This window comes from Gracilinanus agilis, chromosome 4 (assembly GCF_016433145.1).
Source record: "Gracilinanus agilis isolate LMUSP501 chromosome 4, AgileGrace, whole genome shotgun sequence".
Lineage (NCBI taxonomy): Eukaryota > Metazoa > Chordata > Mammalia > Didelphimorphia > Didelphidae > Gracilinanus > Gracilinanus agilis.
Genome location: NC_058133.1, coordinates 150,030,885 through 150,054,001, shown reverse-complemented (window position 1 = coordinate 150,054,001; position 23,117 = coordinate 150,030,885). Strand labels below are relative to the sequence as shown.

Sequence of the window (23,117 nt, the reverse complement as noted above, 5' to 3'; positions counted from 1 at the left end):
AGGATATAAGGCAACATGCAGCTTACATTCATGACTCAAAATAAAAAGAGGCAAGATTAGCTAGACAAACTGAATCTGATAAGGACGAAGTGATAGCTAATCTAAAACATCAATTAAAGCAGGCAAAGCAGGAGAAAGAAATCGAGGTGAAAAATTTTGCCCTCCAAACCAGTAGGAGCCAAAATCGGCTTGGGCACATCCTTTGATTTTGTAGATTTAGACAGCAAATAGATTTTTCCAGAAATGATAATCAAAATCAAAGAGACGGAGGCAACAGAAAGACCTGCTATAATTCTAAATGGTCTAAGAATAATAATGACACAAAAAGAAATGATAACAAACACGATGATGGATGCTGTAACCATGCATGTCAAAAATATAGCCAATCGATTCCTGCTCGCAATCGAATTCCTGAGCTCCAGATTTCTTCAAAGGAAGCAGCCAAAGGCACTACTAAAGGTTCATGGCTTCTAACAATATTAAGGAAAGCCTCCAGGATGAACTTACTTGCAGCATTTGTCAAGCCCCTCTCACAGACCCAGCGACTGTGGATTGTGGACACAAAGTTTGCCAATGGTGTTTCAGTGGCTCCAGCCAAACTTCTACGTTTTTCTCCTGCCCTGAATGCAGGAAAATCTCCCAATCCAGAGCTTTTAAAGCAACTTTAAGGAGAAGAAAAACTAATATACAGCGCAGCCTGCGTCAGAAGTCTGAGGGATCCAACAAGTGTGACAGACACCAGGAGGTTCAGACGCTGTTCTGTGTGGAGGATAAGACCTTACTCTGTGTATCCTGTTCACAATCTCAGGAACATGAGGCTCACACAATCCAACCCATAGAAACAGCCGCTGGGGACTACAGGAAAAAGCTCCAGGAGACGGTGAAACTTTTACGTGAAACTTTAAAAGATGTTCAGAAGTTGATATTAGATGAGAAGAAGGTACCTCGGACATGGGCCGTCCTGTGGACAGAACAAGTAGAAATGCCAAGAAAAAAGTTTCAGGAAAAATTTAAAGAATTAAGTGACTTCCTGAGTGATGAAGAAGAGGAAGTCCACAGTCTTGTGGAACTGGATGAGGAGGAGAATGAAATGATTGAGCACTTGAAGGAGCATGAGGTCCAGCAAGAAGTCCAAAACACAAAGAAAAAGATGATTAGCAACTTGCAACTGTACCAACACAAGAATGACCTAAGGGAAATGGTCATAATACTGGAAGAAAAGTCTCAGATGCCAGATAGAGAACTGCTCCAGGATGCAGGAAAAACACTGAGAAAGAGTGAGCTGCTGTTGCTTCAAAAGCCAGAACCTTTCACACCATTTCTGAGCCATTCTTACTGCATGGAATTAACCAAATTTCTGAGGAGATTTCAAGAATCTCGCCTGGTGCAGTGTCATTATCCGTATGAATTTACTGATGACCGAAAGAGGACTATCACTTTTGCAGATATTTCCTCAGGTCAGATGTATGCCGTTTATACCTCTGGAAGTCTTCACTACATTAATGGGAGGGATTTGTCTTTTACACAACTCGACATGAATGGCACGTCTGAAGAAAAGCAAGAACATCCCATCTTTTCCTGTTACTGTTTGCCAGTTGAAAGGGAGAATGCCCTTAGTAATTACCCTCCTAACCCCTCAGTAGAATGGCATTAGGAATAGATAGATGCCCCGGCAGAGGAAGGAGAGAGTTTCAGGATGGTCCTACTATATTCTGCTTGTTCACTAGTTAAGTATTACTTCACCAGGGCAAAGGGCAGTTTTGGTTTAGGCAGTTAAGAGACTCAGTGGAATCTTGTATTGTCTTCTTACTTGAACTGTGTCTGGAACAAATGTGATCTGCAATAGAAAATAAGCTAGAAAAGCTTCCCTTCCCTCTCCTGCCTTTTACATTTCCATTTAGGGTATCATTGATGGGGAACGGGTGTTAGAGTTGGAGTAAAGGAAACACTTGTTGAAATCCCACCTCTCAGGTAACTGGCACACAGGTTGTGCCACAGATTGATTCTTAAGAATATCTATCTCACAATATATATGAATAAATATTTGGGGTGGGGGTGATTTCCAGTGTATTTGAAAACTTTATTTGATGTTTCTAAGCTATGGGTGGTGGGGACCTTGGCAGTAATTACCAGAAAGGTCTAATCTAATTAAAATTTGATTTTTTTTAATAGTACTTCTGAATTATTAAAAATACTTGCTTCATAAAAAAATATATATATATATATGGCCAATCCCCTTCATTAGATGATATGGAAAGATATATTCAAATGGGAATGAAACCTAAAACATTATGAATCAAAATTCCTGATTTAAAACCTTCTAATCAGAGTAATTTGGGTGTAGCAATATATAATCTAAATGAGGAAAGCAAAATGGAAAATCTGGGCAAAATAGAGCAAGTGTCTAAAGCAAACTACACAGAAGATGAACATAGATCTGTGTTAGATAACACAACTTCCATCATATAATACTAGCTATAGAGGTAGAAAGTACCATTGATATTATCTACTCCAACTTGCTTATTTTATACAGAAGAAACAGGTTTAAAGAAGTGAAATAGGGTTAATGTCACAGGTAGTAAGCATCAGGATTCGGTATCAAATGCATATCCTCAGACTCCAAATGCAATGTCCTTTCTATTTTACTATTGCTCTCAAGAACTTTCTTCTTAAATACATGGGTGAGACAGAAAAGCTATTGATACCTGAACTGGTACCATCTCTTAAACTAGAAAATTCCCCTCAGATATTCTCTTTCTAATTAACCAACAAGCATTTATTAAGGCACTATACTAGGTATGAGATACAAAATGAGAGAATTCCTATCTTTAATGAGGTTATATTCTATTAGAGGATATAATGTGTATGTAAGAATATATACAAATGCATATATAAATTTATACAAAACAAATTCCAAGTGATTTTTGGTGAGGAGAACACCAAATGATGAGGAGTATAAGGAAAGTCTTCATGGAGAAAATGGGGCTTGAGCTGGGTTGGGCAGAAGTGAGTAGAGAGTACGTTCCAGGCATGGTATTAACCAATGGAGAGGCATGAAGATAGGAGATGAATTCTACTGTTTGAGATATGGTAATGGCATCAGTTTGGTTGGACTATAGTGTGTGGGAAGGAGAGTAATGTATAATAAAGCTGGAAAGGTAAATTGGGGTCAGGTGGTAACAGACTGCCAAAGACAAGCAGAGGAATATATATTTGATACTTGAGACAGCAGGAAGCCAATGAAGTTCATTGAAAGAGGAGTGAGATGGTCAGAACTCTACTTTAGCAAAATTATCAGACTATAGAAACAAGGACAGAACTAAGTAATTGGAGAAACATTAATTTCTCATGGGAATGTCAAGACAATTTAAATGGCAATACAAATTAACCAATTAACTTAATCAATGATGTAGCAAACTACCAAAGTAATATTTTATAGAGCTATCTTATAGAAATATAAATATACACTTCCATTTATAGAAAAAATGAATCCCATATGGAGGAGCAAAAAAATAAAAGGTCAAGAATCTTAGGGTAACAATGAAAAAAGGTAGGAAGGAAGAAACTCTAGCACTATCAGACTTCAAGCTTTACAACAAAGCAGTAGTTATTAAAATTATTTGATGCTAAATTAAGAAATAGAGAGGTTGATCAGTGGAACATATTAGGTACCCAATATATGGAAGCCAAACAAAAAAAGTAGCATAGTTTCTGAGAAGTCTAAATTTTCAAATAACTGGGGTAAGAAATCATCATTAGACAAAAATTGCTGGAAAACCTGACATGCTAACAGGCAGAAATTAGACTTAGACCAGCACCTTACACCACCTGCCAAGATAAACTCCAAAAGGGCTACATAATAAAGATTGTGGAGTGATGTGCCAGGGTCGATTAAGAGCTGGCAATGAAGGAAAGGTGACCTCTGTAGTCTCAAAAGACAAGAGTCTGTAGGGAAGTGGGAGTAGTAGGGGGAAAGAAATGAGAAGATGGGGAAAGGAAAGAGGCCTGACTAGAATTGGGAGGAAGTTTCTTCCAATGCTGAATGCTCCTATGGGTGAGGGGAGATGAATACTTTACATTGGCTAAGCCAGGGGGATTTGATGCCTGAAGAGATTACTTCTGCTCGGAGGGAGGAGATGGAACCTTTGGGAACAACTGGTACCTGGAGAAGAGGGAAAGCATGGGCACAGAGAGATTTCCAGGCAAATGTAGGAGGTGGGAAAAGGACAATAAGAATTCAGGGAAAGGTGCTGTGTCCTCTATTAAACCTGCAAAATTGACATTGTTATGAGAGTGAAGCTCAATGGGAAAAGGGAATCCATGGGGTAAGCCTTGCAAGGCAGTGGCAAAAAGAACCCAGAAAACAGAGCCTAGAATCAATATCTGAGAAGCTTTGACTGTATGAAGAATACAAAGAAAAAAAAAAAGACATTATATGAATATAGGGGTCATATTTCAGAATCTAGAATATATAAAAAGAGAAAATGGATAATAAAGAGAGTGAGAGAACTCTTTTTTGGGAAGAAATTTGGAAATTTCATGTTCACAAACATGAAATTAAAAAAGAAATAACAGACAAGACTAGTTGAAGTGGAGAGGAAGGGGGAATCCACTTAAACGACTAAGATGAAAAAAGAAGGGAATGATGATTAGGTTAAGAAACAGAGAAAAGGACTAAAAATATCCTTTATAGGAAAAGGGTAACAAAGGAGAAGAGGGGAAAAGAGTGGAGGGGAGAAAGACAATGGGGAACAGGACCACTTTCAAAAAAGATTAAAGTAAAATAATTTGAAGGAACATAGTACTGTGATTTGAGTAGAAGAGGGGGATAATTCATACATTGGAAGGAAAACAATTTTAGAGACAGATGGAATCAGTTGTGGTGACATTTTTTTACTCTAAAACATAAATTGTTTATAATATGGATGGCTCTTAGGGAGGAGGAGGAGTAATACATGGGATACTACAATGATGTAAAAAGCAAAAAATACCAATAAAAACTTATTAAAAATAAAAAGTAAAGTTAATCAAATAACAATAAATAAAATACACAAAAGAGAACAGAAGGAAGTTCAGAAGGAAGTACAAACAAGCAAAATAGATTTGAAAGTAACATGTAAGTACAGCTAGGTAGCACTGTGGATAGAAGGTTGTCCTGGAGTCAAATCTGGCCTCAGACATATCCTAGCTTTGCAATCCTGGATAAGTCGCTTAACCCTAATTGCCTAGCCTTTGCTGCTCTTCTAGCTTAGAATTAATATTAAGATGGAAGGCAAGGAGCGTTTAAAAAAACAAACAACATGTAAAATTCGTTATGCATGTTTTAAAAAAGCAAGTGGAATAATATGGAAATTTATGACTTCATACAGAACCTTCTTTTGTGTTCTTATATAAATATGGAATTGCTTTTATGTGTATAAGTTCAGAATTTTGAATGGCAATTATATGGTACAATGCCAGGCCTGGAATCAGGAAGATCTGAATTCAAATTTGACTTCAGATATTTAACTATCTGTGTGACTGTGAGTCACTTAACCCTACTTGCCTCAGTTTTCCCATCTGTAAAATGAGCTGGAGAAGGAAATAGCAAACCACTTCCTGTATCTTTGTCAAAAAAAACCCCAACACAGTCAGGATTTTTAAAATTTCAAAATAAAAAAAAAAGTAAAAAAAGATAACATCATAGACAAATTAGAGGAACAAAGAAGAAATTATCTTTCAGATTTATTGATAAAGAGTTTATGACTAAAGAAATGATAGAGAGGATCACAGAAGATAGAATAATTTTTATTATATAAAATAAGAAAGTTATTACACAACTACATCTAATGAAATTAAAATTAGAAGAGAAATAAGTGGAGAAAATAGCAATTTTCTCTTGCCATAAAGAAATACAAGCTATCAACAATCCTATGAAAAAATGTTTTAAAACACAATAGAGAAATGTAAATTAAAGCAACTTTGAAGTTCTGCCTTGTATCTATGAGACTAGCAAAGATGACAAAAGAAGAAAATGATAAATGTCAGAAGGATTGCCTGAAAATAAGCACAATTGTGTACTATTAGACCTATGAATTGGTCAGGCCATTCAAGAAAACAGTTTGGAATTTTGCCTCAAAAGTCACTTTGACCCAGTTGTACTACTACTAAGACTATATTCCAAAAGAGATAAAAATAAAAGGAAAAGGACCCATATGTACAAAAATATTTATAGCTGTTCTTTTTTCATAATGGCTAAGAACTGGAAACTAAAGCAGGTATACAGCAAGGCTGAACAGTATATTAACATAATAAATATTAATGTATCACAAGAAATTATGAAATAGTCAGTTTCAGAGGCAAATTAGAAGACCACTATGAACTGATGAAGTACAAAATGGACATAACTAGCAGAAAAATTTATACAATAACAACAGTATAGGGAAAAGCAATGTTTAAAGACTTTGGAGCTTAGATTAATATGACGATAAACTGTGAGTCCAGAAGACTAAAGATGAAACACACTTCTTACCTTGGGCCAGAGAAGTGATGAATTTAAACTACAGAGAGAGACGCACATTTTTGGACATGGCCAGTGTGGGATTTTGTTTTTGCTGGACTATGCATGTTTTTTATTTTAATTTTTGTGTTGTTCAGTGGGGGAGGTGCTGAGAGGGAGAGATTTTATTTATATATACACATATGTGTACATATATATATAGTTAAAGACACTCTGTGGGGCTTCAAGCTCTATAAGCTGGGCCTGACAAGCTGACCTTAGATCCTCAGGTGGTAAATGGATCTGAGGCTGGGTGATGGATAAGGCTGCCTGTGTGATCACCAAGATGCATTGGCAACCACCAGGGCTTATGAATGTTTAGTCTAGCCAAGCCCTTGCCTCTTTAACAGTGCCCAAGCCAAGTATCCAGTGAGGGGGGCTGTATGTATGTTCAACAGCTCCTCTAGCTCCTTGGCTTGGGGTTGGGTTTGATGATAAAGGTTAGTTATGGGTTGGTTGTTGATATGATTGAATGGATAATGCTATTTCTGACTGCGGTTTGATAAATCCCTTCCCTATGGTTGTAGATATTCACTAGCCTGGGGAAGAATACCAATCTTCACTTGAAATAAGTTGTAACAGGGTTTATTGCTTTAACTCAAAAGGGTAAGAACAGGATAAGGAAAGAGGTTCTGGGAAATGCTAAGCTATGTCTATAGAACTAAAATAATCTATATCTAAGAGCAGTAGGTTGATACTGGCTGGAGACTCTTCCCCTCTCACAGTCCCTGGTCCAGCCTGGCCGTGGCCTGAACCAAATAAAGGGAGGAATAGTGATGTTCTTAGCAGCTGTGCTGTTGTTGTCTCTCAGCTCAATTTAGTAACAAGATGAATGAAACTTCTTGTGATAATGAGATATGGATGCTGGATTAGCAGGTCTATGGCCTACCCACCCTTCGCCACCCACTCCCAAGGTTCCCTCCTCAAAACCGAGGCCCTGGGGTGGCTCAGCCAATGGGCTTTTATAGAGGTGGTCCCAACTGTCTTCTTCCCTTGGCTCATGCCACCTGGGTAAATTCCAAGTTCTGTAACCGACGATCCTGTCTCTCAAGCTGCTCTCCAGAAGTTCCTTGTTACAATATATGTCTATAAAGAGAAAAAAAACATTTTAGCAGTTTTGAGAAACATGTATTGGAATAAGGATCAGCTTGAGATGGGGACACCAATTAGGATAATGCAATAATCCAGACAAGAGGAGATGGCTAAATGAATAAGGAGAAGGAGGTAGATTCAAGAGGTTTCGTGGAGATAGAAACAATGATTTTTTAGTAACTGACTGGATCCGGGGAGTGAGGGTAAGTGAGAAGTTGAGGATAATTTGAACCCAGTTGGTGGAAAGAATGCTAGTGCCCTTGACAGAAATAGTTCAAAGTGAGTGGGTTGAGAGGAGAGAAAGGGAACGATGATAAATTCTGTTTTGTATTTGTTGAGACACTTTATGGTACCTAAAAGTTATCCATTTTGAAATGTCCAATAGGCAGTTGGAGCTATGACTTGAGTTTTATAGAGAGAATCAGATTGCATATATAGGTTTGGGAATCATTTGCATAGAGATTATAATTAAATCTATGGGAATTAATGGGGTCATCAAGTAAGATGTACAGAAAGAAGAGAATCGAGGTGTCCACATACTACTGATAAGTCTATCTACCCTGTTTTCCCTCCTCAATCTATCCCCTCTTCAGCCACTAAAATTTTCCTAAAGCAAAGTTTCTACCATGTCATCCCTTACTCAGTAAACTCAAGTGTCTCCCTGTCACCTCCAGAATAAAATACAAAATCATCTTGTGTTCAAATGCCTTTATAACTTAGCTTCCCACTAACTTCTAGATCTTTTTATACCTTACTCCCAGCCAAGTACTTTCTTATCCAGTGTCACTGACCTCCTTGCTGTTCCATGAACAAGTCACTCCATTTCTTGACTATATTCCCTGACTATCCTTCATTCCTGAAATGCTCTCTTCTTTCTCATCTCTGGCTACTGGCTTCCTCCAAGTACCAATGAAAATCCCATCTTCTATAGGAAGCCTATCCCAAATCCCTCTTCATTCTAGTGTTTTGCCTCTTTTAATTATTTCCTATTTATCCTTTATATTACCCATTTGTACATATTTATTTGTTTGTTGTATTCTTCATTAAATTAAGAGCTACTAGAGGAGAGTGACAGTCTTTTGCCTCTTTTTTGTTACCCAGAGCTTTGCATTCAGTAGGTGCTTACTAAATATTTACTAACTCACTGACATATACAAACATATGCTTACCTCTATCAAGTGCTACTGCCAAAAGCTGCTACCAATTTCTCCTGGAGAGAGGAAAAGGAAAAAAATATATATATTTCTCCCCATTCCTTCTATCCTTGCTCCTGCTAGAAAAAAGGTACAAATAGAAAGCAAGTGCCAAAAATCAGAGATAGTCTGGGTTTTTATGGATCTTGGAGAGGAATCTCCTTCAATATCTATCCTGAATTCCAGTCAGCTAATGATCATAGAACTACCTCAGTTATTAAAAACCAATCAGAAGTGGCTTATATCCTCTATACATGGTGCTGGTGATCATACCTATACTTTCCTTTGGGGACAATATAGAATGGCATGGCCAGACATGTATTTTGGGAATAGTTTGTTATTTTAAATCACAGTTTTTCTGTCTATAGTGATAAGGACCCAATAATAGATCTTTGTATGAACTAGAGTCCTTGGGGGAGGGAATATATGTATTTGTGTGAGGAAAAGTGTGACCTATATTTGGACTAATACCAGTTTGGAATTTTGTTGTTATTGTGTATGTTAAAGTCATTTTTTGTTGGGAGCCATCAAATCCATGCTGTCTGACATGGTCACAGGTGGAACCTGGGGACTGCACAGCAACCTTAGGAAAGATGGAAACACCACTCAGACTCCCCTGTGTGACTCTTCTCTTACTAATACTTCTTGTTATTGGAATTGTTATGATCACTATCTTTACTCAGTCCCTGGGAAATATAGAAGAATAGCTGAAGGCTGTTACTAGGACCTTTACAGATTCCCAGGAAAATTCCACCTTTATATGTAATGATACAGAAATTCCCCTAAAGTCACTTCTTAACAAATTAGCAGATAATGATTTAATGTTAAAGATTCTTCCTGGCTATGCAAATGGCATAGATGGGAATCAGATGCCTGTAAGGTTAAAACAGATGTGGGCTCTACTGGGCTACAGTTTTTTGTCTGGACATTAAATAACAATTATACTTCACCTTCACCTATCACAACAGATTCAATCAAGCTCTGCAGAAAATATTCATTTCCCTCTCAATATATAAAGTAAAACACAAAACTATGCAGGAGCAAGGTAAGAGTTTTTTTCTTTTTTTGTAGTGAACCTAGATCTTTTACCTTTATTTACTAATTTATAATAGAAAGATGAGGCTAAATCTAGGCAGTGAAACTGTTCTTGAGCTGCCTTTCTCTGAATCTTCCCCTTCCTCCCCTAATGCATTACTATTTCTCTCTTCAAGGACCATGTCAGCCCATGTCTGTTCACTATACCTGGAATCCATAACGCTTACCACAAGCAAATGAAGACTTCCTCTTTTGGAATGGGCAGATGAGAATACTTTGTTCTGGTGGCCATGAAGGAGTTGAAGTTGGTACTATGGAGCATTTAGAGACTGATCAGACATTACCATTCACTGCATTCAGGGCCATCATCTCTAGTCATCCTGACTTTTGTTCTGCTACTGGGCTTGGATGACTTTGAAAGAAAGAGAGAGAGGTTGATGACTTTGTGCAACTTTATCTCACTGAAATCCATTTCATGTGCAAATCATCACCCCTAATATTACTGGTCATCTCTGAAAGTAAAGGAAGACATGGAAATATGTATTACATGATTATATATATACACACAACCCATGTGCAATCAGGAAAAAAGAAAGCAAAGACAACAAATAACAATGACACCTGGAATGTATGTAGCCTTTAGAATCCCTAGTTTCCTTAAAAGCTCAGTTCACATACCACTTCTTACATGAAACCTCTCCTCATCCTCTCAGGTACTAATGTTTTCTCCCATTCTCTAAATTACCTTATTTTATGTGGTGTATTTAGATATGTTCATGTAACCTGTCTTGGGATCTACCTACAAAAGACAATGACTTAGAGATTTGACAGAAAGAACTGACCTCCTGAAAAACCAGTTTACTTATCATTCCTAAGTTTCAGGGTTCACATTTGACTGATTTTGAAAGAGGTTTCTGGGAAAAAAGGGTAGATTGATGGTAGAGGAGGAAGATAAGACACATTCAGATATGAATGTGATGTACAACAAAATACATAAAAAACTTTTAAAAGCAATTACTATTAGTTTATTTTCTAAGGTGATCAGAGAAAGAGGAAATATTTATAGCAGCTCTCTTTATGGTGGCAAAGCTAAAAATAAAAAGGATGTCCATCATCTGGAGAAGGGCTAAACAGGTTGTGGCATATGATTGTGATGGAATACTACTTCACTGTAAGAAATGATGAGCAGGCTAATTTTTTTTAATGGAGACTTACCTGGAATTATGAAGACTGAAATGAACAGAACCAAGAGAATATTATATATAGCAACAGAAGTATTGTTTGAAGAATGACTTGTATGTGTCCACCTCCAGAGAAAGAACTTATATAAAGAAATAAATAAACAAGAGTTATATATATATAAATATATATATATATATATATTTATATCATTTTGTTGAATGATGCCTTCCCTAATGAAAGGAAGGAAGGGAGAGAGTTAACTGGGTATTTTAATGTAATAAACAAACAAATAAATTTAAATTTAAAAAAGAATATAGAATGAAAATAAGAATCTTCCAGATGGTACTTCTTCTCCCTTATAAGCTCTTTCTTGATCTAGCTTGGTCCTGCCAAATCTCATTCATGAAAACCTCCTAATATCTCAGGGTCTCTTGATCCATGAGATATTATGTCATAGAGTTTTTCTCCCTGACAACTATTCAATTGAGATATAAAAATAATGGATTTGAATAAGCTTTCCCAAATATAACTCACTCTTTAAATTCATGCTAAGATATCTAAGGGAATAATTAGTTGGCAACACTATTGATTTTTATTTACTAGCCATAATGTCTTATTGTTAACAGTTCTCTGAAATGGTTGTAAATGGTTCCCTGAAGACACATCTACCGGTCAATTGCTCATTACAGATTAAATTTGGAAGTTTTTATAGGAACTGGTCCATTTTGCTCAAAATCAGATGGACTGACTGAATACTTGCAAGTAGCCAATGAAACCAAGTTGCCTGTTATTACCTGAACACGGTGGCGTCATAATGACATAAGAGTATGTAGTGCTTAGACCTGAAGGCTACTCCATTCAACTTATATAGCACTGGCTGGCTGTAATCATCTGGGGTTACTATCTTACTCAAGCACTTTCCATTCCCTATTGCTTCCCTTTTTAGCATTGAGTGTCACGTGGTATGCCTGCTTGCCTGGAATGTCACTTGTTGAGATACCATTACCGGTTTCTTCCTCCCTACTGTTCTGTGACCTCGCTCTAGTATCGGGTATCATGTGTCATGCATGTGATTTCAGTGTGAGAAAGCCAAGGAGATCTTTGCTTACAGCAATCAAATCAAATACAATAATATGAGCCTGGCAGTTTTGGGGGGCTGGGGGTAGTAGCAAATCTGGCTAAGATTCCGTGTTGGCTTTACTGTGTTGCATTTTCTCATAAGTGACTGATAACAATACAGGATTTTCTCCTACTCATATCAAAGGTGAAATTATACTGCAAATCCTCATGCATTATCAGTCAGATTGCTACTGAAAGAGCGGAGACTGTTTTTAGCAACACCTCCTTTTTATCAACCCAGTACTGTCCTCAAGGGAGCTTCACCTTCTGTTGGCTTTCAGTGAGTGGGGTGAGGGGGAAGGAGAGGACAGAGGTAAACAGGAAGAAAGCATAGAAAGAAAAATATGGGAAGGAATAAAAGAAAACTGGGAAAATAATATTTTAAAGCAAATGCAGACTTCTTCTGTCTAGAATCAAGATCATCTAACACCTATATGGAATGACTTTTGTTTTATATCTCAATTCTAGGTGTTTCACATTGACAGACTCTGATATGGATATCCATATAGAACAAGAGTTGAGCAGCTCAGGCTTCAGGGTCCGTAATGATCCAGTTGCCCAGTTCTTATACATAGCTTTGTGAGCTTGTATTCGCCAGGCAGTGGCTTAACCAGTTGCCAGGTTTTTGAAGGGTTAGGACATCAAACAGTTGTTTCTCAGAAACAGAGATAGGGTTATCCACAACGACACATGCTAAATTTAAATAAAGCCTTTTCCTTGTAGCCTGTAGGTCTGATCTAGGGATACTCACATTTCTTCCTCTGCCATTTGTCTTAGTCCCTGCAATGGATTTGACTAGCAGATATTTTAAGGAAGAAACAGATGAATGGTTTGGGGAAGACCACATGGGAAAATGTCAGTAGTTTTTGGTTATGTTTCCTAATGGTCATTTTTAGGGATGATCCAAGGAAGTTGATTAATTTTCAGTATGACTTGGACTAATAATAATAACTGACATCTATATGGTATTTTAAGTTTGCAAAGCACTTTACAAATGTTATTTCATTTTATCTTTCGGGTTTTTTTTAAACCCTTACCTTCCTTTCATCTTAGAATCAATACTGAGTTTTGGTTCCAAGGCAGAAGGATAGTAAGGGTTAGGCAATCAAGGGGAGGGGGGAGTTAAATGAATTACCCAGGGTCAAATAACTAGGAAGTATCTGAGGCCATATTTGAACCTAGGGCCTCCCATCTCTGGGCTTGGCTCTCAATCTACTGAGCCACCTACTTCCAACCCCTTCCCCATCTCATTTTATCTTCACAACATCCCTGGGAGGTTGATGCTATTATTATTCAAATTCTTAATTTTATAGATGAGGTTCCCATTTGTAAAATGAGGAATCCAGACAGGTCATAAAACTAATAAATGCCTATAGCCAAATTTGAATTCAGGTCTTCCTGATTCCGGGTCCAGTTCATTGATCACCATACCATCAAGCTGCCTCTAGATCTGCTTAGAAGGGTAATATAGAATCAGAAATCCTATTGCTACTAAAGAGTTGTGAATTTATATGTCATTATGTCTGGTTCAACCCAGAGAGTGCAAGCCCATCATACAATGGAATCAGAAACTGAAAGGGCTTCTTTTCCTAATGGTGATTCCTGTTAACATCACAAACAATAAACAAAAATAAAGGAGGTACCACAACCACTCTAGGCACAAAGTTTTGGAAGAAGTCACATATAATTCCAAAGTTCTGAACATTGGAAATATACAGACAAGTGATGCCACAGACATAAAGAGTAAATCAGAAGAAAGAGGCGTAGGTTTAGGGACTAAGAACTGAGGTTTACACAGCCAGTGCTATAACTTTGCAAATCATTTTACATATATTATCTGAATATAATTCATTAGACTGAAAGCTCCTCCTCCATTTTGATGGTGGGCTCCTTAAGGGCAGAGACTGATTTTTGTCTTTTTGTATCCCCAACACTTAGCCCAGTATCTAGCACATAGTAAGTGCTTTACAGACAGATTGTCTGACTGATGAAATGACTTTTCCCTGATCAAACATCTAATGAGTGTCAGAAGCAAGATTTGAACCTAGATATTCCTGACTTCAAATCTTGTACTGTTTTCCATTACTATCAAATGAGATAACATGTAAAACACTTTGTAAATCCTAAAGGACTATATAAATGTTAGCTATTTTGTCATCATCATTCTTATACCACACTGCCTTTCAACATAAAAGATAAAAAGCTTGATTTTGGACTTGGTGACTTTGCTAGTAACAGACTATCAGGATTTTATCATCTTTATTATATAGGGGTTGGTATACTGCTATCAAACCAACTTCATGTATTATTGATTTTATCCAGTAAGAATGAATCTGTGTGCAGATCAAAGCATACTATCTTCCACATTAGTTTATTTAGGGTTTTATTTTGAGGTTTGGGATTTATATAAATATTCTCCTACAGCAACAACCAATATGGAAGTATGTTTTGCATGACAAAACTTGTATAATCCAGATCAAAGTGCTTACCATCTCTGAGAGAGGAAGGGAAGGGAGGAAGGGAGGCAATTTGGATCTTAAAATTTCAGAAAATGTATGTTAAAAATTGTTGTGTAATTGGGAAAACAAAAATATCTTTATGATTTCGCTATTTATATTTAAGTCATTTACCCATTTTGAATTTATCTTGGTATAGGGTGTGAGATGTTGATCTAGAACTAATCTCTCTCATATTCTTTTCCAATTTTCCTAGCAGTTTTTGTCAAAAAGTGAGTTCTTGTCCCAAAAAAAGTGAGTTATTGTCCCCAAAATCTTTGGGCTTATCAAACACTAGCTTGCTAAGGTCATTTACCCTTAGTCTATTCCATTGACCCATCCTTCTATTTCTTGATTACTGCTTTATAGTACGGTTTAAGATCTGTTACTGCCATAATTCATAATTTTTTTCATTAGTTCCCTTGATATTCTTGATTTTTTGTTCTTCCAGATGAACTTTGTTATAATTTTTTTAGTTTTTTGGTATGGCATTGAAAAAGTAAATTAATTTAGGTAGAATTGTTATTTTTATTGTATTAGCCCATCCTACCCATGAGCAATTAATGTTTTTCTGATTATTTAGATCTAGTTTTAATTGTGTGAAAAGTGTTTTGTAGTTGTGTTCATATAATTCCTGTGTTTGTCTTGGCAGATAGATTCCCAAATATTTTATACTAGCTAGAGCAGCATTGGTGAAGATGTGGCCCACATGCAGATCCAGCACTTGTAGAGCTGCTCTAGTCTTTCTCTTCCCAGCACCACAGGACATTTTTTGCATGCCCCACCCCTCTGTCCAGCTGCCCAAAGCAAACACTCTTTCTCAGCTCTCTCCGGTAATGCCAGGGCTCACAGACAGCTTGAATTTGTCCTCTGGGCACTTGAACTTGCCAAAGCTGGTCTAGAGTGATTTTAAATATAGATTCTCTTTCTAATTCTTTTCACTGAGTTTTGAACAAAATATCTTTGAATAAAAAAAAAAAGAATGAATCTGTGCTAATCTAATCACATTTTCTTGCTTGATCTCCTTTGTGTGCATTCATAGAAGGTCTGACTATGTTCAAGGATATTACTTTGGCCATCGGATTTAGTGAAGCTAACTGGTTCATATTGGAATCAAACACACAGCATTCATCTCATTAATTATGTGGTCTAATCAATTTGGCTAAATTGGTAACAAGGAAGTCACTAATGGAGATCTACTATATTTTCATACATATTTCAATGCTAGACACTAGTCTAGCATTTCCCTAACTTTGATCACAAAGTATATAATAAAATGATACTAGGTAGCAAGGAGACTGGATCTTGAAACCATATCCTAGTCTGGTCCATATAGTTTTTTCCCTTTCTTTTTCTCTATTTAATTTGGTCCTTTCCTTTTGCAAAGCTAGACCATACTGACATCAACTGATTTTACAATACAAAATCAAAAGGGTTAGATGCAAAAAAAAGTCACTTCCTCAAATATGTCTGATCAAGGTTCCTATATCTGTGGTTCATTAGAAACTAATGCAAAGACACAAGACAAAGAGCTATTTTCCCCCAGTGGTCAAAGGATGTAAACAAACAATTCTCAGAAGAATTGAAGACTTTTTGTAGCCATATGAAAAACTGCTCCAAACTATTAATAATAATATAAACACAACTCAAGACACCTCACTCAACAAATTGACAAAGACTGAAGATGGAAATAGTCAATTCTGGAGGAGCTGTAGGAAAGCAGGACTATTAACACACTATTTATGGAGTTGTGAAGTGATTTAACCATTGGTAGCAAGCAATTTGGAATAATGTAACAAAAATATTTATCCTATTTGATACAGATTTTTCCATTGCTAGGTATATATCCCAGGAAATTAAAGACAGAAGGAAAAATCCCATATATACCAAAATATCTATGGCAATACGTTTTTTTTTTTTTTTTTTTTTTTTTTTGTGGTAGCAAAGAACTGGAAACCAAGTAGATATTCACTGACTGGGGAATGACCAAACAAATTATGGTACAAGAGTGTAATGGAATATTATTTTAACATACAAAACAATGACTACGAAAAATTCACAGAAGCATGAGAAGACATTTGAATTGAGTTAGAGTGAAGTAAACAAAACCAGGTAAACAAAAGGCATGAAGACTCCAATGAGATAAATAGAAAGAGGGAAAAAAAAACAAAAAATGAATGGTAGGTAATTGTAATTACCAATCATAAGGAAGAGAGAAGCAAAGAAAACAAACTCTTTATTTGTGCGAAGCACTATGCTGTGCACTTTGCAATTATTATCTCATTTAAACTTCACAACCACCCTGCAGAGAAGGTGTCTTTTATTATCTCTATTTTACAGATGAGTCAACTGAGGTGTTAAAAAACAATGGAGGGAGAACCCTAATGATGTTATTAGTTTGCTAGGCTAGTTGGTGATTGAAGTATAGCTGGGTTACCCTCCTCCTGTAAAAAATAAAATGAATATAGAAAGATAGATTTTAAAATATTATGGTTTTAAAAGATTTATTGGTAGCCATTAGAAAAATGAAGCCATGTGCCATGCTAGCTTAAGCTGTTTGAAAGACCCACCATTACCTGCCGCCACTATGCTGTTTCAGCAGTCAAAAAAGAGGAAGTGCCAGTCCTGGCACTTGATGTTATCTTGTATATGTCATTATGCAAGACAGGAAGCCAGTGAGCTCATGGGAAATGTAGTTCAAAGACCTTGAAATGTACATGGGAAGCCAGTGGGCTCACAGGAAATGTAGTTCAGAGACCACAAAATGTCAATAACACACTCCTTAAACAGAGGGCTTCAAGGGGATTGTCCCTGTGATGGAACTGAAAACTGGGAGAGACAGGAACCAGTATTCAGAGAAAGGACTTCTGTGGGGTATGGTGTTGGCGGTTTGCCAGGACTTAGCGAAATCCCTGACCCCCTAGAGGTCCCCTCTCAATACAGCTCCTGTCAGGGAGACAGTAATGGCAGATGGCTTGGGGTTTTGTGTAACCTAAGCCTGTTAGAACTGCTTCCCCAATGTTCCCCTTTTCTCCTTTGCTGCCCACATGCTACCCAGCTTTCACCTATGGTTCTATGAAGTTACAACATGCACAGGGATTCTTCTTAGTACATTGTCTTTGCAAACAGGCTAAGCCAAGTTGAAGATAAGTGATAGATCTTGAACTGGTTAGTGAGTTAGGGGGATATCCAAGCATGTGAACACTTCCCTTGATAGAAGGGGTGGATGAGAACAATTTGTTCCAACAGCCATGAAGGTTGCTAAAGCAGGTGCTATAGAACACTTAGAGCTTGGCGAGACATCCAAGAAGCCAAGATCATCCACTGCATCCTGGGCCATTGCCAGTCATCTTTGACTCTTATCTTGGCACTGGACCTCAATCACTCTGGAATAGAGAGTGAGGCCGATGACTTTAAGCAACTCTGCCTCATTTAAATCCAATTTATTTGCTAATCAAAAGACATGATTGTGATATTATTTTAGTTCTCTTAGAGCAGTGATTCCCAAAGTGGGAGCCACTGCCCCCTGGTGGGTGCTACAGCGATCCAGGGAAGCAGTAATGGCCACAGGTGCATTAATCATTCCTATTAATTGCTATTAAAATTTTTTAAAAATTAATTTCCAGGAGGCTAAGTAATATTTTTTTCTGGAAAGGGGGTGGTAGGCCAAAAAAGTTTGGGAACCACTGTCTTAGAGTATGAAGAACAACCACTAACCACCCTTCCACATATATGTACTATCTACATACCTTCTCTAAGTATATATCTTTATATGAGCACATTTGACTATGAATTCCTTACATATTTACTTAACACATATGAACTCTTACCTCTGAAGGTGTGATTTGAGAGAGACCAACTTTAAGGAGAAAATTTTCAACTGCTACTTTTTTTATGTATTCTATTCTCTGGCTTAGTAGTAAACATTGACACATAGATGGAGGTTCATTAACACAGAGATGGGGGCTTGTCTAGGAGAATTCATATAAGAGCTAGGAGGGTGGCCTCAGGTACTACAACTTAATCCTTAGGAATTATAACCAACCTTTTTATCTCCCACAACATTAATATAGTGCCTTTCACATAATAGGTTTTTAATCAATATTTATTGAATAAAAGAATAAAATGATTTGGGCACTACAAAATAATTTATATGAACTTTGAGATAAAAGAGATAAAAGAGATAAAAGTCAGTATAAAAATTAAAATTTTGGGGCTCTAGATTTAGATCTAAAAAGGACATGAAAGGTCATATAATCTAATCTTTGCCCCAACTGACTATCCCAAAACATAAGAAATTTTGTTTTACAGGTTAGAAGTTGGTGCCACATTTAAAAAAAAATTACTCTCTGAATACTACTATAGAAATAGGAATAAAAGTGGAATATATTTGAAGTTTTTTATCAGGAGGAGATTATATTTATCCTAAAATCCTATACCATTATAAAGAGTGTAACTAGCACCAATAAGTGGAAGTTATAGAGAGGCATATACCAGCTGACTATAAGGAAAAACTTTCTAACGTTTAAGAGTATCTCCATTTGTAGTGAGCTGCTTTATAAGGAGATGTCTAATCAGAGGCTGAATGATCACTTTTTCATGATGAGAAAAGTTGAGAAAAGAATTGCGTGGGGAAAGGAAATTAGCTAGACTACTTTTCAAGTCAATTTCAATTATAGGTTTCCATGTTATAATTCTTTTTTTTTTTCCTTTATTAAAAGAAAGCCATGGATCTTGGACATTTGCCTTTCTTTGGTAAAAGGAAGCAATACAATTTGCGACTAGTATTTTATTGATGTTATTCATATTTTAAAATCATAATAGTAGGCCAATAATTGCACATGTATAATTAGAATGTGATTCTACATATCATTAGCAAATAAATTACCACATAGCTAATTAGCAAATATATAGTTACTATATGCATAAATAATTAAAAGCATAGTTACATGTGTATAATTATATATACAAATTCTAAATGCAATGCTATGTTTACATAATTAGTAAAAACATAATTATAACAGAATCTTCTTTCAGTTTTAATTTCTAAAATAAAATAAGTCATCTGATGGAAAAACACTGAATATTTTATCTTTTAAATTTGCTTTAGGGCAGCTGGGTAGCTCAGTGGCTTGAGAGCCAGGCCTAGAGACGGGAGGTGCTAGGTTCAAATCCAGCCTCAGACACTTCCCAGCTGTGTGACCCTGGGCAAGTCACTTAACCCCCATTGCCTACCCTTACCACTCTTCCACCAATAAGTCAATACACAGAAGTTAAGGGTTTAAAAAAAAAAATTTAAAAAAAAATTTGCTTTAAATTTAGTGTATGAGGTCTATAGAAAATCCATGAGTATTTTTGGGGACCTATTCCTATGCCATTTTCTATATTTCTAGTGGTCTACTAGGGATATGGAGGGGAAAAATGGAAATATTAAGCCATGGGTCCAAGGAAATATATCTGGGGAAATTTAATAAATATTTTTCTTGTTATATCAAAAGAACTGGAGAACAAGATATAGCTAAAACACGAATACATATAAAAACAAAACTCATCAGTAAAAATTGAATTGTTCATTGATGATAATCAGTTCTGATGAGTTAGATAGAGAATTATACAGATTTTTGTCTTCAGGAAAGATTTCATAGAATAAGTGGAACTTGAACTGAACCGTAAAGGATGGATAAACACTCTAGACAGAGAGGACCTGTTACTATGAAGTTTAATTGAATCTACAGATAAGTCTTGCTGATTTATATATGTTTACTTGAATATAATGTAGTTCAATGTGTATAATTGGACAAAAAAATTTAGATGACATATTAAATATCCTAAACCAAAAACATTTATTTTATTTTCTGAGAAGTAGTCTTTGATCTAAGGAAAGACAATGTGGTTTTGAAAAAAAAGCATTAGAGAGAGTAGCAGGGACTAGATAGATAGCCAGAATGCATTGTAGTAAATCTCAAAATGCTTAAATATAGTAAACTGTCACCAGTAAGGAATTTAGTGACTCAGGACTGGAGCGGGAGTGCTAGTTCTGAAATGGAGGATGTATCTAAGTGTATCTAAGCAATATGAATGGAAAAATGGTTGGAATTCAACATAGTGGGTCTGGGACCAGATTAGATGGCAATAAAATAATTTCTAGTGATTGAAAAAAATTTCTCTTTCATCTTTTGTGAATTCTCTTTTATGTTTCTGACTTTTCAAAGTAATTTGATTTTCTGCTTCCTATCCTCACCTATTTCTCCATTTAACGTATTTATACACTAAACTATTTGTGTGACTATTCAATCTTCCTTTGTCTAGTTCTGACAAAAGTGAGACTCATGAGACTCGCTTCCCCCACCCCCTTTCCATGTTTGTATACTCTTCTTCCAATGTGTTCCAATTATGAGAAATAAATTCTCCCTCTTATATCTCATTTCTTTTCTTGTTTATTCCTTCCCCCAAAAAAACTGATATAGAAAAAAATTACAACTGAGTTTTTTCTGTCTTTATTCCCCCTTTCACCCTGGAAGACATTTGAATGCTCCCTTATCTTCCTTTTAGTATATAAGTATTAACTTTTCTAGGTTTGTCTTGTCTCCTATATTTTAGTTTCAAAGATTCTACCCAGGATTGATTTTCTCAATAAAATTCTTTGAAGACATTTATTACACTAAAGATCTATTACCTCTCCTCCTCATTCTCCTATCACCACTTACTTGGATTAAATTTTTTTTTTTTACTTTTACATAAGCCTCACTTTTATTTTTTCTCTTGTTTGTGGAATATCATATTCTAAACTTTTCTTTCCTTTTTAGTAGTTTCGTAGTAATCTTGAATGATCTTTATCATGATTACTTGAAACTTGATTTTCTTCCAAACTGCCTGAAGAATTTTTTTCTTTTTCTTGAAAGCTCTGGATTTTGGCAATGCCATTTCTGGATATATCAAATTTGTGGGTTTTTTCAGATTCTGGCCTAAAATTTCCTTCTTCAAGTAGGTCCTGATCAGTGCAAATCAAGAGGCCTCTCAAGGGGTCAAATTTTCAAATTAGCACTACATATTTCCATTAGGTTGAAACTATTTTAATTATTATTTATACTACTAATTGAGGTCTAGCTGTATTTTCACTTTGCCTTTTGTTTTAATTATTGTAAGTAGTTTCCCCATAAGATTTCTTGAAATGTAACACCCAGGTTTTTTGTGTATTTATTGTTTTTAGGGGGTCTTCAAATTATTTTTTGTCCTCTTTTTCAGGGCACTTCCTAGCGACAGTGGTAACTTCACATGCTATAATTTTTCAGCCTTCTCTTTGTTCTAAAATTTCTTGTTAGATTATTGAACTATTAAGTTCTGTTTACCCCATTATGTTTTACAGAGTGTCTACTATTTGGATATGGTTTTCTACTTTTTAAAGTACTAAACTAGGGGCAGCTGGGTGGCTAAATGGATTGAGAGCCAGGCCTAGAGACAGGAGGACCTAGTTTCAAATCTAACCTCAGACACTTCATAGCTGTGTGACCCTGGGCAAGTCACTTAACCCTCATTGCCTAGCCTTTACCACTCTTCTGTCTTGAAACCAATATATAGTATTCATTCTAAGATGGAAGGCAAGGGTTAAAAAAAAAAAGTACTAAACTGATGCTCTAATTTCATTCTCTATCTCTTGGTAGCTAGGAGGCAGCTAACTAGAATAGTAAGTAAAGCACTGTATTTGGAGTAAGGAAGATATAAGTTCAAATCTTGCCTCAAACACTTAATAGTTGTAGGACCATTGGTAAAGCACAACCTCTTGAAGCTTCACTGTCTTCCTATCTAAAATGGGGATAATAATAACATTTACCTCTCAGAGTTGTAGTGGGGAAAAATGCAAGAATATATGCAAAGTTCTTTGCAAATCTTAATGCATTATACAAATGTTAATTATTATTTATTATTGTTTCTACTCCCTCTAAATTTCTTTTCCATTCTTGGAGTCTTTTTGGCCAATCTATTCTGGGGACTGAGAAGGAGAGGGAGGTAAGGTTATGAAGTCCGCTTAGAGTTATTGCAGATATTTTCTTAGGTCTTCCTAGCAGCAAAATAATGCAGCAAAATGTGAGACTTGGAGTCAGGAATGTCTAAGTTCAAATCCTGACAATTGCTTACTAGTTGTGAGACCCTGAGCGTTAATCTATCTTGCTTCAGTTTCCTCATTTGTAAAACGGACAAAAATGTTGCACACTAGTCCAGAGGGTTGTTGTAAGTATCAAATAACAGAATACATGTTTCCTATGTAAATGCTAGCTGCTACTTCTCTTGCTTCCCTCTTCCTCTTTCTTCCCCTCCCTTCCTCCTCCCCTTCTCCCCCTTTTTCCCCTCATCTCTTCCTCTCCCTCTGCCCTCCTCTTCCCTCCCTCTCTCCCCTCCTCCCCTTCCTCCTCTCCCACCTTTTCCTCTTCCCCTTCCTTTTCTTTCCCCTTCCCTCCTTCCCCC

The 23,117-nt window shown here is 36.4% G+C and overlaps 1 protein-coding gene across 1 annotated transcript; it reads left to right on the top strand.

Annotated features, from left to right (window-relative positions):
• The first annotated feature begins 463 nt into the window (after positions 1-463).
• Positions 464-1,654, top strand: LOC123245232 (tripartite motif-containing protein 43-like). The gene has a single exon (XM_044673996.1). The coding sequence runs from the start codon at positions 464-466 to the stop codon at positions 1,652-1,654; it is 1,191 nt and encodes a 396-aa protein (XP_044529931.1).
• The last annotated feature ends 21,463 nt before the right edge of the window (positions 1,655-23,117 follow it).